The 14,417-nt window shown below is 43.8% G+C and overlaps 1 protein-coding gene across 1 annotated transcript in view; it reads left to right on the top strand.

The window, feature by feature from the left end:
- Nucleotides 1-4,473: 4,473 nt before the first annotated feature.
- Nucleotides 4,474-14,417, top strand: part of Pon2 (paraoxonase 2) — a 33,104-nt gene continuing 23,160 nt past the window's right edge. The window contains exons 1-2 of the mRNA XM_005082912.4: nt 4,474-4,631; nt 13,969-14,039. Coding sequence (XP_005082969.1) covers nt 4,558-4,631; nt 13,969-14,039 — 145 coding nt within the window. The 5' untranslated portion in view covers nt 4,474-4,557. The remainder of the gene's footprint in view (nt 4,632-13,968; nt 14,040-14,417) is intronic.

Consider the following 14,417-nt stretch of genomic DNA (forward strand, 5'->3'; position numbering starts at 1 on the left):
CTGGAAGCTTTTTCTCCTGGAGGATCGCTGCCTGTGCTGACAAGTTCAAGGCTAGATTACAACATGTGTATTTCAAAGCTGTGGGCCCGCCAGCTTTCCATCTTTATTGAAGGAAAGAAGACATGACACAGACTCTTAAGTCTCCCAAAGAGAGAGCAGATTTGGGGCTCTAGAACCCCACTCTACTTTGCAGAGACCTTCTTTCTCTTTGTGTGCCTTGCTGGTCTGTGAGTTTCCCCTTTCTTCATCAGCTGAGACTTCCTGTTACCACCTGCTGTGCGCAAGAGTTTTCCTTCCTTCTAATTCCTTACATAGCAGAGGAAACGGACCTGATCCAGACCCTAGCCAGTAACAGCACGTGAGGACATTCATTTGCTGACCATAAGTATTTGAAAATATGTTGTGGTGATCTTCATGCGTCAGTTATAGCATTTCTTGTTTTCTTTCTTATTTTTTTTTCTACTGCTGGGGATAGATCCCAAGCCTCAAGCATATTGGGCTTTACTTTTTAATGTACTGAAAAATCTCCTGGCTGCAGGGAGATAGCCTTTACCCTCTGTGAAGCCCTGGAGTGAAGTATTGGAGAGGCAAACGTTTCTCTTTCTGTAAGAACCACCTCTTTATAACATCTTTTCAGTGGATTTATGTGTGTGTGTGTGTGTGTGTGTGCATTCATGCTCATGCAGGCGTGTACACACACACACAGACACACACACACACAGATACACACAAATATCTTTCCCCATTTTTGAAACATAGGCAAGGGAAAGGAAAAAGGACTGTGGGTTAGAAACTTCCTGTCACACATTGAATAAAATGACCAGAATCTTGGGTCCCTCTACACAAACCCCCATCAACCATATCTATGACAAGGCTCAGCAAAGACCACAAAAAATCACAATGGGATGGAATGTTGTAAGCATGGCCATGAAAGGCCATGTGCTGCCAAGACCATTACAGTCTGGGAACCCATTGTTTCTGGCCCACAGTGAGAAAAACAGGAAAAATTGAGAGTGAGAGTCTAAAAATTTGTGTCTGCAGAGATGAAAGATCTGAGCTTTCATTTTTCCAGTCATTCACTTTCATTGTGTTTTTACAAAGGTCATGAAAAACCTGTCCTTCCCCCCACAAAAACTGAAAAGCATTGATAATAAGTTGTCGTTATTATTTTTTGAAATTTTCTTAAGGACAGCAAATTTCTAATTACAAAGCAGCCACAGCACTGAGACACTCTGTTTCCTATGCAGCATCGGGACTTGTCATAGACAAGAAGGTTCTGATACAACTTTGGTTTGTACTGAATAACCTAGTTATTTGGTAGTCGGAAACCATGCAAACAGGGGGTAGATCACCAACGTCTCAGAGGATAGTTAAGTTATTCAAGAAATTCAGTAATTAACCAGAAATTGTGTATGGAGAAGCTGGGTTTCTGATGTCCAAAACAAAACAAAAAAAGACAAAACAAAAACAAAAACAAAACATTGCTTATAAGAAATGCTGGTGGTTATGCCCAATGGTTATGTATAATTGTGGGGACTTCTTCAAAAGAAACTGCTTTACATTGCAACATTCAGAAAGAGGGTGTGGTGAACAGGACTGTTCACATGAAGAGTATAGAATAGAATGACCTTGACCTCACTGGCTATGTTAGTGAATCAAAGCACGACTTAAGAGAATTTGCTGCTCTTTCAGAGACCTGGGATCTGGTCCCAGTTTACACCTTGTATGGCTCAAACAACCACCTGTAACTTCACTCCAGGGAATCCAATACCCTCTCTGGCCTCCATGGACACCTGCACCCATGGGTACACAGACACGTATAACTAAAACAAGTCTTTCAAACTAAGTAAGGAAAGCATGGTTTCTCTCGGCTCCTCTGAGATGTGTGCTGAAGCCCAGAATGTTGTTCACAGAGCAACAAGTCATCAATAGGTATCGTCCTGACTGAAGTCAGCCAGTGAATCCTTGTTCCCCAGCTGTTGCCAGAAACACTGAGGGCAAGCCTGAGCTTGGTGAGAAAGACTCTAAGGATCAACCAGCTTATTGGTATCTCCCTAGACCTTAAGAATAGCATAGAATTAGGTAAACTTCATGATCTGGGACTTCGTTTTAGGATGTGTGGGAAGGTGCACTCCCTGGTTCTCACCTCACAGTACACTATGCATATGTTTATGTACCTCCCAGACTACCCAGGAACCCTTGAACAAATTCTCAGACTTAAGCCAGGGACTTAGGTAGCAGCTCAACACCTTTACAAGTACTGACCATAATTGGGAGGTCCCATCCCTGCTGATTCATGGCACAGATACTAGAATTCCATACCTGTCTATCCAGTCAGTCCTAAGTTGCAGACGAAGAGAACCATGGACAATTTAGAAGGATCTGAGGGTGTATTTTAGAGTCAGGTTGTTGGTGAAGGGAAGAAAAACCCAAAGAAGGAAGGAAGGAAGGAAGGAAGGAAGGAAGTTAGTTTAGACCTATTGATAATTTTAGATGAAGGAGAAAAAAATAAAAAAATGACCGGATTTCAGAGGAAATTTTGTAAGTTTTTTATTTATGAATGTAAAAAAATATTAATGAAACCTTGTTACCAAAGGAGGTAACAGCTTCACAGTTCATTATAGTTGTTACAATATCTTTAAATAACAGGATTATCCTCATTAGAGTGTTTTTCTGGTCTAGACTAGTTTTAAATGCAATATTCTGCAGTCTCTGCATCAGTCTCATGGGGAGATTGCACTTGGTCACCAACCCTGCCCTTTGTCTTCATTTGAAAGAATGTTTCTAGAGCTTTTTATTTGAGGTGTTAAAGGTCATACCTAACATTAAGGAAGGGCACAAGGTGGTGTCCATACCAGGGTGTAAAGGGGGTGTGGCATTCCTATATTTTTCTGACAGGAATGCATTTTTCAAATACTCCAATAATCACATTTTAATGTAGTTGGTTTCTTTTTCAATCCCACACATCTAATTGTGTGCACTAGCAAAGTTATTTTGCAAAAGTATCTGTAGTGGAGGATACATCAAAGATACAGCCTCTGGGACTTAGAAAGCACAATTGTTCAGCTCTCCTCTCCGTCGGCCATCAGATACAACCGAGGGTCCCTTTGGGCTGGTCACAGATGTGTGGCACAGAGAGATCTTTTTCTTTTCCCTGTAGTGAGGGGCCAGGTACAAGCTGGCATCCGCTTTTCCTTGATGGTTACAAAGAGAAGTTTGGCCTGATGCGGCAGCATATGCTAGTAATGCTCTTGAGGGTTAGACAAGAAAGCCTCAAATTCAAGGTCAGCCTAGGCTACAATAACAAGACACTGTCAAAGAAGGACGTTCCTTAAGAATCCACTGATTTTAACTTCTTTCTACATGTTGCAGGTGGCAATTAAACACTGGAAACAAGAAGAAACTCATTTCAGATTATTTCAGTTACAGCCAGCAGCTGTTCTAGTCTCAGTGAGTAAGCTCCCTCTTTATATTTTTTGTTTCTTGATGAGTATCAAAATGTAAGTGTATATAAATATGAGTATTAAAGTGAAAAGGGAGAAAGGAGAGAAAATTTACTAATACTCCAATGAATTCTGAATTTGGGGGATTTTAGCCTAATATAAATCTTAATAAAAAAGGGTGTAATTCCACTTCTAAGTTTTTGAAAGGCCTGTCCACAACTGTTTTTCTTTCTTCAACTAAAAAAAAAAAACAAAACAAGGAAAGGAATATTTGAAACATCATAGCTGGAGAGATGGCTGAGCATTAAGAACATTGACTACACTTCCTGCGGTATTGGACGCCCTTTTCTGACCTCTATAGACAACAGGATGGATGTGGCATACATACACACATGAAAACAAAACATCCACGCATATGAAATAAAAAAATCTAAACCAAAACATATTGCTCAACGGGGCGCCATGAGTGGCCCAAGCATTTGGCATTTGGAGGCAGGAGGCTCAGAAGTTCATTGCCAGCCTGGACTACATGAGACCTTGTTTTAAAAACAAAAGGGAAGAAAAAAAGTACAATTTTAATACATATGATATACTTAATGTACAATGTTTAATACATTTTCTATATTATTTACTATTACATAATGTGGATGTACTACACACATATCCCACAGCAAAACTGTTCTATGATTGTCGATGTGGCTCAGTATTTGCCTGATATGGACAAGGTTCTGGGTTTGATTCCTAGAGTCACAAAACCAAAAATAAATTTAAAAAGGAGGGGGGAATCCCCCCCAAAGACCAAACCAAAACAATAAAAGCAGAGCCCAAACTTGACTAAGACAAGCAAACTCCACAGAGGTCACCCCAAAGTTTCTCAAGGCGATGGGCAGGTGCAGCGGCGCGTGGGGCGTTTTAAAAGCAGGCAGTTCAGTCGGGTTCCCACGCGGCCATGTGCGGCTGTGCTCCGAGGCCGCGGCGCCGGGCGGAGTCTGGGCTGCACAGCCGGCGCTCGGGGCGGGGAGCGGGCGCGGCCCTGCGCTCGGGGCGGGGAGCTGGCCCAGCGTCCCATGCAGCCCGGCCAGGCCGGAACCAGACGGCGGGCGGGTCCCGCGCCATGGGGCGACTGGTGGCTCTGAGTTTGCTGGGCATCGGGCTGGCGCTGCTGGGCGAGCGGTTCCTGGCGCTCAGGTAGGTGCTGCCGAGGATCCCAGGTCGAAGATCCTCAGTCTGGGATGGCCGAGCTGCTTGGGGGAAGGGGGGGGGGAGCGGGGGAGAAGACACTGGCGATAGAGCTTATGTAGCTCTGGGAACGGGTCCCAGGGAAGAACTTTGGATCATCACTGGTGTCCCATTCAGCCGGCCCAGCCCACCGCCGCCACCACGACCTAGACACTTTGTGAAAAGTTTTTCCCAGCCTTGGCTGGCTGGTGACGAGGTTCCTCTGCCTAGGCCGACAAGAGAGAGCTTTGCAAATTTCCCCAGGGCAAACCCAGTGCTTTAATTTGAAAACAAAACCATTACTCATGCGTGGGCACTCTAATTATACAGCTTTATTTCAGGTCACTGGTGCTCTTCTCCGCAGCCGGAACCCATGTCTCTCCAGCATAATAGTTGGGGAAACTTCAGTGCTCCAGTCTGGGTTCTGGAGATCAAAGAAGACTGAGAGAGACATCTACTGTTCTTACATCATTTCCTTATTTATTCGCCAGAACTCCAGGACTAGAGCGAGCGATGGTCACATTTTAACTGCAGGGAAAACCTTCTGGGTAGACATCAGGCTTTCACGTTACCAATTCAAACTGTATAAGTTTCTTGTAAAGGAGTTCCAGAACATTTGAGTGTCTACTAGGTAGTAGGTATTCGCTTGCCTCAGGTTCCTGTAGAGAACTGGGAACCCTGGATGAATTCCTTTTTGATACAGGAGAAAAATACCGGAACTGGTTGTCCAAAACAGGAAAATGGACTCCTTATAGGGTCAAAGAGAAAAGAAGCCGCCCTCTGAAGGTGTTCTGGAAGGAAGAGCAATTTGATAGCTGGGGGTTGGGGGGGGTCGGGGGGCGTGAAGCAGACTGTCCCCTGCACTGCCAGCAACGAGGCCATGTTGGGGAAGGTGTCAGAGCAGCAAGTGGAGGACAGTGTTTGAGGCTTCAGTTTGGACTCTCAGATCGGCAAAAGGGGAATGTTAGTGTTTATTGGTTGGTTAGGGGTGGGGCTAAGGCCTTCAGTTTTTTGTTTGCTTTTTAAAAATTTAATTCTTGGTTTTGAGATGAAGTCTCACTATGTATCATCCTGTGTTTTGGAGCTCAGACTAGTCTTGAAACTCAGGATTCTTGGTCTCCTGACTTGCTGCTATTACAGTTACACACCACTACGATATACAGGATTTTTTTTTCTGTGATGTTTAGTTCCTTCCTAAAGATCTGTAGTGTAGCTCAGTGATAGATCACTTGCTCAGCATACATGAAGCTTAAAGTTCCAGCCCCAGCACCACACTACAAAATCAAAGCACAGAGCACCTCTCTGTCCTGGTAATTCTTGTGCATTGTGTGAGTCATTAGCATTGAGAGCTACTGGACTAGATATGGGGAAAACAGTTAAAGCATCACAGAAGGCTGGAAATGATAAAGGAGACCCAGACTGCATCCCCAGAAATGAGAGACAAGGCCAAAGTGAAAATATGGCTTGCAAGATAATTCCAGTTTCCCAGAGCTGCAGCATCGCTTGGTGATAAGGCAATGTGAAGAGTGTGTGTGTGTGAGGGGGGGAACCATTGGAACAAGGAGGAATGCTTAAGCCTGTGGTAGGGAATGGCAATGCTGGCCTTGATTGTAATGGCTATGCAGAACGTTCGTGCATTAGATGGGTTTGGGCCATGTTTTGTTTTTGATGGATATACATTAAGTGTACATATTTATGGACTACAATGTTAATGTTTCAAATGTATAAATATATGTATATGTATATACACATGTGTGTATATATATATATCTATATATATGACCTGTAATGATTAGCACAGCCATACCTTAAGCACTTGCTCTCTCTTATTTTTCGGATGAGAATAGGAAAATGCCTTTCTTCCTAGTTTGAAGTACACACTATTGTATAGTCACTGCACTGCTGAAGACAGCAGCAGAAACCAATGCTCCTACCTCCCATCACAGAACTGTACCCTTTGGCCAGTCTCTTCCATCAGTGGCTCATTTTTAGCCTAGGAACCACAGTTATACTTCAACTTCTGTTAGGCATTTTCACACATACCTGTGAACTTTTCCATTTTCCTTCCTTGCCTGCCCTCCATCCCTCCTGGTTTTTTAAGACAGTCTCTCTGTCTCTCTCTTTTTCCCCCTCCCTCCCTCCTTCCCCCCTCTATCCAAGACTGGCATCTGTGTCCTGAAAATCTTCTCTCAAGTCTCCTCAGTACTAGCATTACCGACATGCAGCACCTTGTTTCTGTGTTACCCTCACCAAATAGCATTCCATCGCATCCATTTTATATGTCTACCACAAGGCCCTTTTCCTTGTCTCTGTTGCTGGGCCCTTAGGGAGTTTCCATTTGGGAGCTGTTGTGTATAGTGCTAAGAAACTATCCAAATGCAAGCATCTCTTCAGCAGGGGTTTCATTCCCTTTGGATATATATCCAGTGCTGATGTATGTGGAATCTATTATGGTACTTCTACTTAAACAAATTTTAAGGCATCTCCTATTTTTTTTCACAATGGCATTGCATTTTACATTGTCACCCAGAATTTTAAAAGGAACAGGGCGTGTGGCTCAGTGGGAGAGTACCAGCCTATGCGGGACCATGCTCAACCTCCAGTACAGATAGAGATGTGCAAACTGTTGCTCTATCTCTTTTTGGCAGCTCTCATTCTGACTAGAGTAAGATAGTTTCTCTTGGAGAGCTTGAGTTGCTTCTCCCTGATGACTAGTGAGTTGGTTCTTTCTTCATAAGCACACTGGCCATCATCTGTCTTCTAAGATACCTCTGCTGAGGGCGTTTGCTCATTTGGGTTTCTGTTTATTCTCTTACTTTGTTTTGCTAATGAGTTATGCAAGTTTCTCACAGGTTTTGCTTATTATCAAGTGTATCACAAATGTATCCTCCCATCCTGTGGGTTGTTTCTTAAATCTGTTGGTTGATTGGTTGTTTCATTCAGCGGAAGCTTTCCAGTTTGAGGTAGCCTCTTGTTTCATTTGCTGTGCTTTTGAGGTCTTAGGAGTTAAGTGATTTTGTGCTTTCAGTATTAAGAACGAGACACAAAAATTCCTGGGCTCATCCCGTGGCCACTAATGGTTAAATCATTAGTGTGTTCCACAAGCTGAATTTTTTAGTCAGCTTACCCCCTTTCTTACTAACCTTGAAGTCCAAAGTTTAAGACCCTCTGAGTGACAAGCATAGTTTCAAATTTAAGAAAAGGAAACATAGACAATAACCCATGTGGCTGGTAATTAGTGGTGAGTGCTTGTGGTGCAAAGAACCCATGTAAAAATCAGACAGGGCCATGCATGCCTGTAATCCCAGGCTGTCTCTGGAGAGCAATTCTACATGTATGCACATGTATACATACATCCGCATCAACATATATACAACACATATACACTATACCACACCCATACCAACACACACACACACACACACACACACACACAGTGAATTCAGAGGGTAGGTAGTTTACAGCTTGGTGCGAACTTTCTTTACAAATCCCTGACTGAGGTAAACTTTGATGAGCAGGGATTTTGTAGCTGGTGACTTTATTGGCTAGTTGAAGCCCCAAAGAGACTGATGTAAGAGTGTGTGTGTGGAGGGGTCAGTGTTAGATTGTTCCCTGTACCAACCCCCCAAAACAATCATGTTTACCAGTTACATTTGACTTTCGGATAAACAGAGAACCATTTCATTTGTGTGTACGCTACATGTATGCTTGTACTTTATGTATTTGTGTGTGTGTGTGTGTGTGTGTGTGAGCGTACACATGTGCGCACACACTCAGAGGCTGAAGATGAACTTTGCCTGTCTTACTCAATTACTTTCTTCTGCATGTATGCTTTGAACCAGGAGCTCACTGGTTCCGCTAGCCTGGCTGGCCAGTAGACTCCACGGATCCCCCGTCTCTGTCGCCCCAGTACTGTGTACAACTCTCACATGTGTGCTAAGGATCAAACTCAGGTCCTTGTGTTGGCTCGGGAAGCACTTTTCCCAGTGAGCCATGTCAGCAGCCCCCATCCTTCTTAGCACCATGTACATACAACACATTTTGAGTGTAAGCGTGCAGTTTGTGATATCGTTACACTAAAGGCAGGTTCAACTAGGCACTCTGAATTGACTAAGGTGACCCTGTGACAGAACCATAGCCCGAGTCTCCTGCCTGAAGTGTGGTGACAAGATCAAATGCAACCTGCCCCTCTCAGACCCTGCTTCAAGAAGCAGGGTGCTCTGAGCCCCTGCTGGGAAGGCTCTTCAGAGCAAGGGGTAAGGGTGACGACTGCTCTATGGTGCTGCTCCTTTTGCTCTAACTAGTGCCTTCTATCTGCTTTTTCAACTATTAACAATGGGACTTTGGCTGTCAAGCTGTTTCTCTCTCCCAGGATGCCCATTTAAATTTCAACCAGCGTTTTAGATAGACAATGGATAAATTTTGGTTAAGTTTGTCCCCAGTGGATAAATGCCATTAACGTTGTCTTTTATCCCACTGAGCTGTAGCTGGATAAGGTTCCCCGGGAAGGATGCTGCTCCGTTGTCACCCTTTCTGCCCCTCCCTTCTTGAGCAACAGAGGAGAAAGTAGAAGTAGGCCAGCACTCCCAGGCTAGCTGCTGTCTCTTGCTAAGACAGACTTGGACGAGTCATGAGGCTTTAGTACACTAAAGAACAAAGCATTGGCAGGAACTCTAAGACACAAGTTTCAACAGTTTGCTTGGATGCTTGTACCTTCAAAACTTACAAAAAATATTGTTGTTGTCATTTGTGTATTTGTGTGTGATGGGTGTGTATGTGGTCAGAGGACAACTTCTGGGAGTTGGTTCTCCCTATCTACTTTAGGTTCTGGAAATAAGTCCCAGGTATGATTGAGTAGCATGTCCTTGTATCCAGTGAGATATCTCAGCAGATGACGTCAGATGCCTTTTATCACAGCTCTCACAGAAAGTTCTAGGGTTTCCATCAGACTACTTCAGAAGGCACAACCTTTTTAGTTCTGTTTTGCCCTCTTCCTCCTCACCGTTTGTTATGCGACTACAATGTGCTGCTCACTTTGTCCGAGGTCTAGAACTCCTTGGGTGGGAAGATGGTTCAGTCAGTAAAGTGACCACAGGACAATCATGAAGTCGAGTTCAGGTCCCCAGCATCAACGTGAGTGTCCATCTGTCAACCCAGCACAGGGTGAGAATGAGGAACAGCGACAGGTACCCTGAATGAAGCTCATTGGCCAGCCAGTTCAGCCAATCAGTGAGTTCTAAGTCCAGTGGGAGATCCTCTTTCAAAAAAAATTACATGGCCAGCTATAGAGGTAGACAATAGAGGTTGACCACTGGCCTCTGCACATGCATGTACACATATATACACAAATAAACCCCCACAATATACCATACATGCATACACATACATTAAATAAGAGTAGAACTTCTTTATATCAGACAATAAATCACATTTAAAAGGAAAAAAATACAGGTTCTCATTTAGTCCAGGTTGGCCTCAAATTTCTTATGTAGCTCAAGATGACCTTTAAGTCCTGGTCTTTCTGCCTTTATCTGCTGAGTCCTGGGATTTCAAGCTTGTGCAGCCAAGTCTAGTTCATGCGGAGCTAGGGACCAAAATCAAGGCTATGTGTGTGCTAGGCAAGCCTGCCTCCAGATCATCTATGTCCCCAACCCGAGGTTAGATTTATGAACACTTGGGGAGAATGCCCTTTTACTTTTTTGCCTTCATATCTTCTTAGATATATTTCTCTAATTCACATGTAAATAACTGACTTCTGGAGAGATTAGCTGGTGAGCCCACTGGGGAATTCCTTAGGACCTCTCTAGACCATCTCTTCAGTTTCTAGTACCCTATGGCCCAGTTCCCACATGGCTTCCAGGCTTCTATGCGATTGAGCAAAATTCCCCAGTGTTCACTTACCTAGTGAATTCCAAAGGGCTTCACAGAAGATAAAACCCTGTCAACTTTTTAAAATTCAAAGGCAGTGAGTTAGGGTGAAGAGAAAAGGTCTGGCTGGTGGTGGCAGGGTTCCCTTTACTAGGAGAACACTGCACCATGGTGTTGCTGTCTTACTGCTACCTGTCTTCAAGTGAGATGGCATCTAACAGTCCTCTGTCAGGATCCAGTCTAGGTGGGGACTGCTGTCTTCAGAATGAAAAGGAGATTGATTTCCTGTTGATGGCTGTCAGTTAAAAGTTCATGGCCAGATAGACCAAATCCACTGAAAGCGCTGTTTACCCTACAGTCTGGACTAGTAATTTTACTTCTGCGTTGAGAAACCACGTGGAAATCAAAGAACTGGATTGTTTGTGCATTTGTGTGATTTAATCATTCCCCCTTGACTTTACAGCCTCATCCTTCTCAAGAGTACAGGATGGCTGTGGTCGTGCCAAGCACTGTGTATGTGATTCAGTTGTAGTGGAGGGAAGGATGGTAGCTGACTGTCTTTTTGTGCATTCCCTGTGAGGAACAATTCTTCTTTCAAAACTCAACTCCTTTGAATACACCTAAATACAAAAAGATCAGCGTCTTCCCACCTCTAGAGGGGGAAGACAATGGAAGACGGGTGAGAAGTAGAAGCAGCGTTGGTTTTAGAAGCCATAGCATCTGGGGTTACACAAGTCTACTAGCTGGCAGGGGCAGAGAGCCCTTCTAGGAAAAATGGCTAGCAGTTACCTACTGGAGCAACTGGACCATGGAGGATTTAAGCAAATCTCCTTTTCCTTTCCTAATAAAGGAGAGCCAGGTGAAAATTATTTGGTTAGCTGAAAGTCATGTAGCTCTACAGTATTATTAGTAGATAGATTACATCTTTAAAGATAGCATGGTAAAACTAACCTAGTTGACAATGGCCCTTTAAGTAACAGTACACCAGAACCTGCTACCTAGGATAGACTGCATTTAACTACACAGTTTATTGACTTAATGGTCCTCCGGCTCACCTTTAAAAAGGTTTGTGGGCTCTGCCATCATCCTTATTGTATAGCAGGCTTCATAAACCACTTGTATGAAATCAGCAGCCGTGACGACGATACAGGATGTGTCCTAGAGCCTGTTCACCAGATGTAACTGTGCATCTCTGCAGTCACATGGCATTGGTGGAATCTGGAAGTTTTCTAGGTTCATCCTTACTGTATTGGTGAAGATGACTAAGACCTGCAGGGAGTCACTGACCTGAAAGGGGTCCTGGCTGTGTGGTACTAATAACCCAAGAATCCAGGTCTTGTCTGAGGAAAGAACCAGGAGAAGAGCAAGGGCTGTCAAACAGCTTCAAGGAAGCTTGCTTCTGTCTCTCTGAGGTGGTTTTATCATATGTGAGATGGGCCTTATGGTACACAGTTCACTGGGTTAGTTGAAGAATTGAATGAATTCACTGAGGCATATCGGATAAAACATTGACCAACTTAGACCCATAGCAAATTATAGATATTTTTACTATTCTTTCCTTTGATTGCCATGACCACTGGTATCATTTTATCGGTACTTGCAAAAGCTACTTCAATTATTATATTTCTTCTTGTTGTTGTTTCATTTGCCTCCTATATTGCCCTAGAAACATGCGGAACTGAGATTTATTATAGTCTATTATTCATTTAAAAACTTTTACTTATTTAATGTATTTTTATTGCATTTACATACTCACATAGTATATATTTGCTTTATGGCTGCATTTCAAGGAATGCAATATTATTTGATTGTATCATTTTATTTTGGCATCAGATAGGTGGCCCAGATGGGAAAGTGCTTACCCTACAAGCCTGACATGGTGAATTCTATCCCTGGCACCTGTGTCAAGGTGGAAGGAGAGAACCAGATCCTCCTCATACATACTTGTAAGACCTGCTTGCACACCCCCCAACACAGATATTCTCCTCACATACAATAATAATAAATTTAAAGCATTTTTCTGTAAACTTTACATAGGCTGTGAACAGTCACAACGTGTAGTTGGCATGGCTCCATAGGTTCTGGGTTGTCTAGACCCAGACATCCTTCCTTTTGGCTAAGCCCCTTCTTCATAGAGGCAGATGGTCCGAGGCTGGGACAGAGGAGCACAGCGCCAATTGCTACTTTGACTCTGAAATGTACGGCTTGTGGAAACCACATTGGAAGTGTAGCATTCCTTGCAGCCCATTTGTCAGTTTGCAGGCTGCAGAACAGACAGAGAACCAGAACACGAGAAGGGGAGCAGAAGGCAGGGGGGGAGGCGGGGGGGCGACGACATGTGGCCTTCAAAATAAAAGTTTCCATGTGTGCTGGCCCAGACTGCATGGCAGGTCTCTGGAAGGAAGAGAAGTAGGAGATAACCCACTTCCTTTGTTATTGCTTCTGTGTTTTCCTTAAACAACCCCCACAACACAATGTGTGCACTTCAGAGAGTAATTCTATTAGTTACAATTATTACTGTTCTTCTCCAAACTTCCAGTACCCCAAAATACTATCGTGAAGGATGGAAACTGTAAATTCCATATTAACTATTTTTGAGTCCCTGCTGTGTGTCAGGTTCTGAGAAGTTGCTAGTTTCTTCTAAAGTTCTTAATAGTGAGGACATACATGCATCACAGGCTGATCTCCATCTCTCTATGTTCTCAAGGACGAACCCGGACTGCTGGTCATCCTGGCTCCACCTCCTGGGATGGAAGCCATGTGCCACCACACTGAAGAGCAAACTCAAGGCTCTGTGCGAGTCACAAAAAGACTCTACCAATGGGGCCACATCCTCATTTCTTTCTTTCTTTTTGAAATTCATTCATATCTTTACTTTGTAAGCATGATGGGGTGAATATAGAGATACCAATATAGAGGCAGAGGACAACCTGTGGCAATGTTTTCTCCTTCCGCTGTGTGAGTCCTGTGGCTGGAACTCAGCAAGCCAGGCTTGGCAGCAGGCACCTGTAGCCTCTGTCCCAGCTCACTGTGCACGGCACCTCCCGCAGCCATTTTCTCTTGGTAGCTTCTCCCTACAGTGAGAGGGTCACCGTCATTTTTCCTCATGTGTGTCTTCAGCAGAACATTGGGCTTTTGTCTGGACACCTGTCCTCCCTTCCCAGGATAGAGCCCTGAGACTACATGGCTGATGCTCTGTTTATATTTTCTCAGGAAACTGCAAGCAAGTGTTATTTATTGAGTCAACAGCTCTGTGTTCCAGCTCTGCCCATGTGGGGAGCTGAGGGCTCTGTGTTATTTCTTGTGCTTTGTATGTCCCTACACTTGAGCTCACCTCTCTCTCATCTCCTTTATGGCTCGCTCTACACCACTTAAAAACCTTTCTGAGATGAATCAGGGAAACACATACACAAATGGTTTTCTTTTTCTTTTTCACCAGAAATCGACTTAAAGCCTCCAGAGAAGTCGAATCTGTAGACCTTCCAAACTGCCACTTGATTAAAGGAATCGGTATGTATGAGAGAACGCGGTGAGTGGCGCCTTCCCATGCTTGCTGGTGGTGCTGGCTATGCCTTTGCTGTGGTTCAGCCATTATTAGACAGCTCACTCGATCAATAGGTACCCCTCTGGCCCTTTCCTTTTGATCTTAAGTTTCCTGTGTTTCTTCTTTCTTAGGCTAATTAATTGTGTATATGCTTATTGTTTGATGTCAGTTTCCCTTGGGGACACCTTTGAATTGCATTTGTATAGTTAAAACTTCATTTGACCCCCCCCTTTGCAGTCTGTGTTCTGACATCTTAGTGGTGAAGCAGTGGTGGGAATTTGGAAGGAAGGTGCATTCCACATAAGTAGGAACAGTATTGATGATGCTCACCATCTTGTCACCAA

The sequence above is a fragment of the Mesocricetus auratus genome, unplaced genomic scaffold (assembly GCF_017639785.1).
Source record: "Mesocricetus auratus isolate SY011 unplaced genomic scaffold, BCM_Maur_2.0 Super-Scaffold_100019, whole genome shotgun sequence".
NCBI classification, from domain to species: Eukaryota; Metazoa; Chordata; class Mammalia; order Rodentia; family Cricetidae; genus Mesocricetus; species Mesocricetus auratus.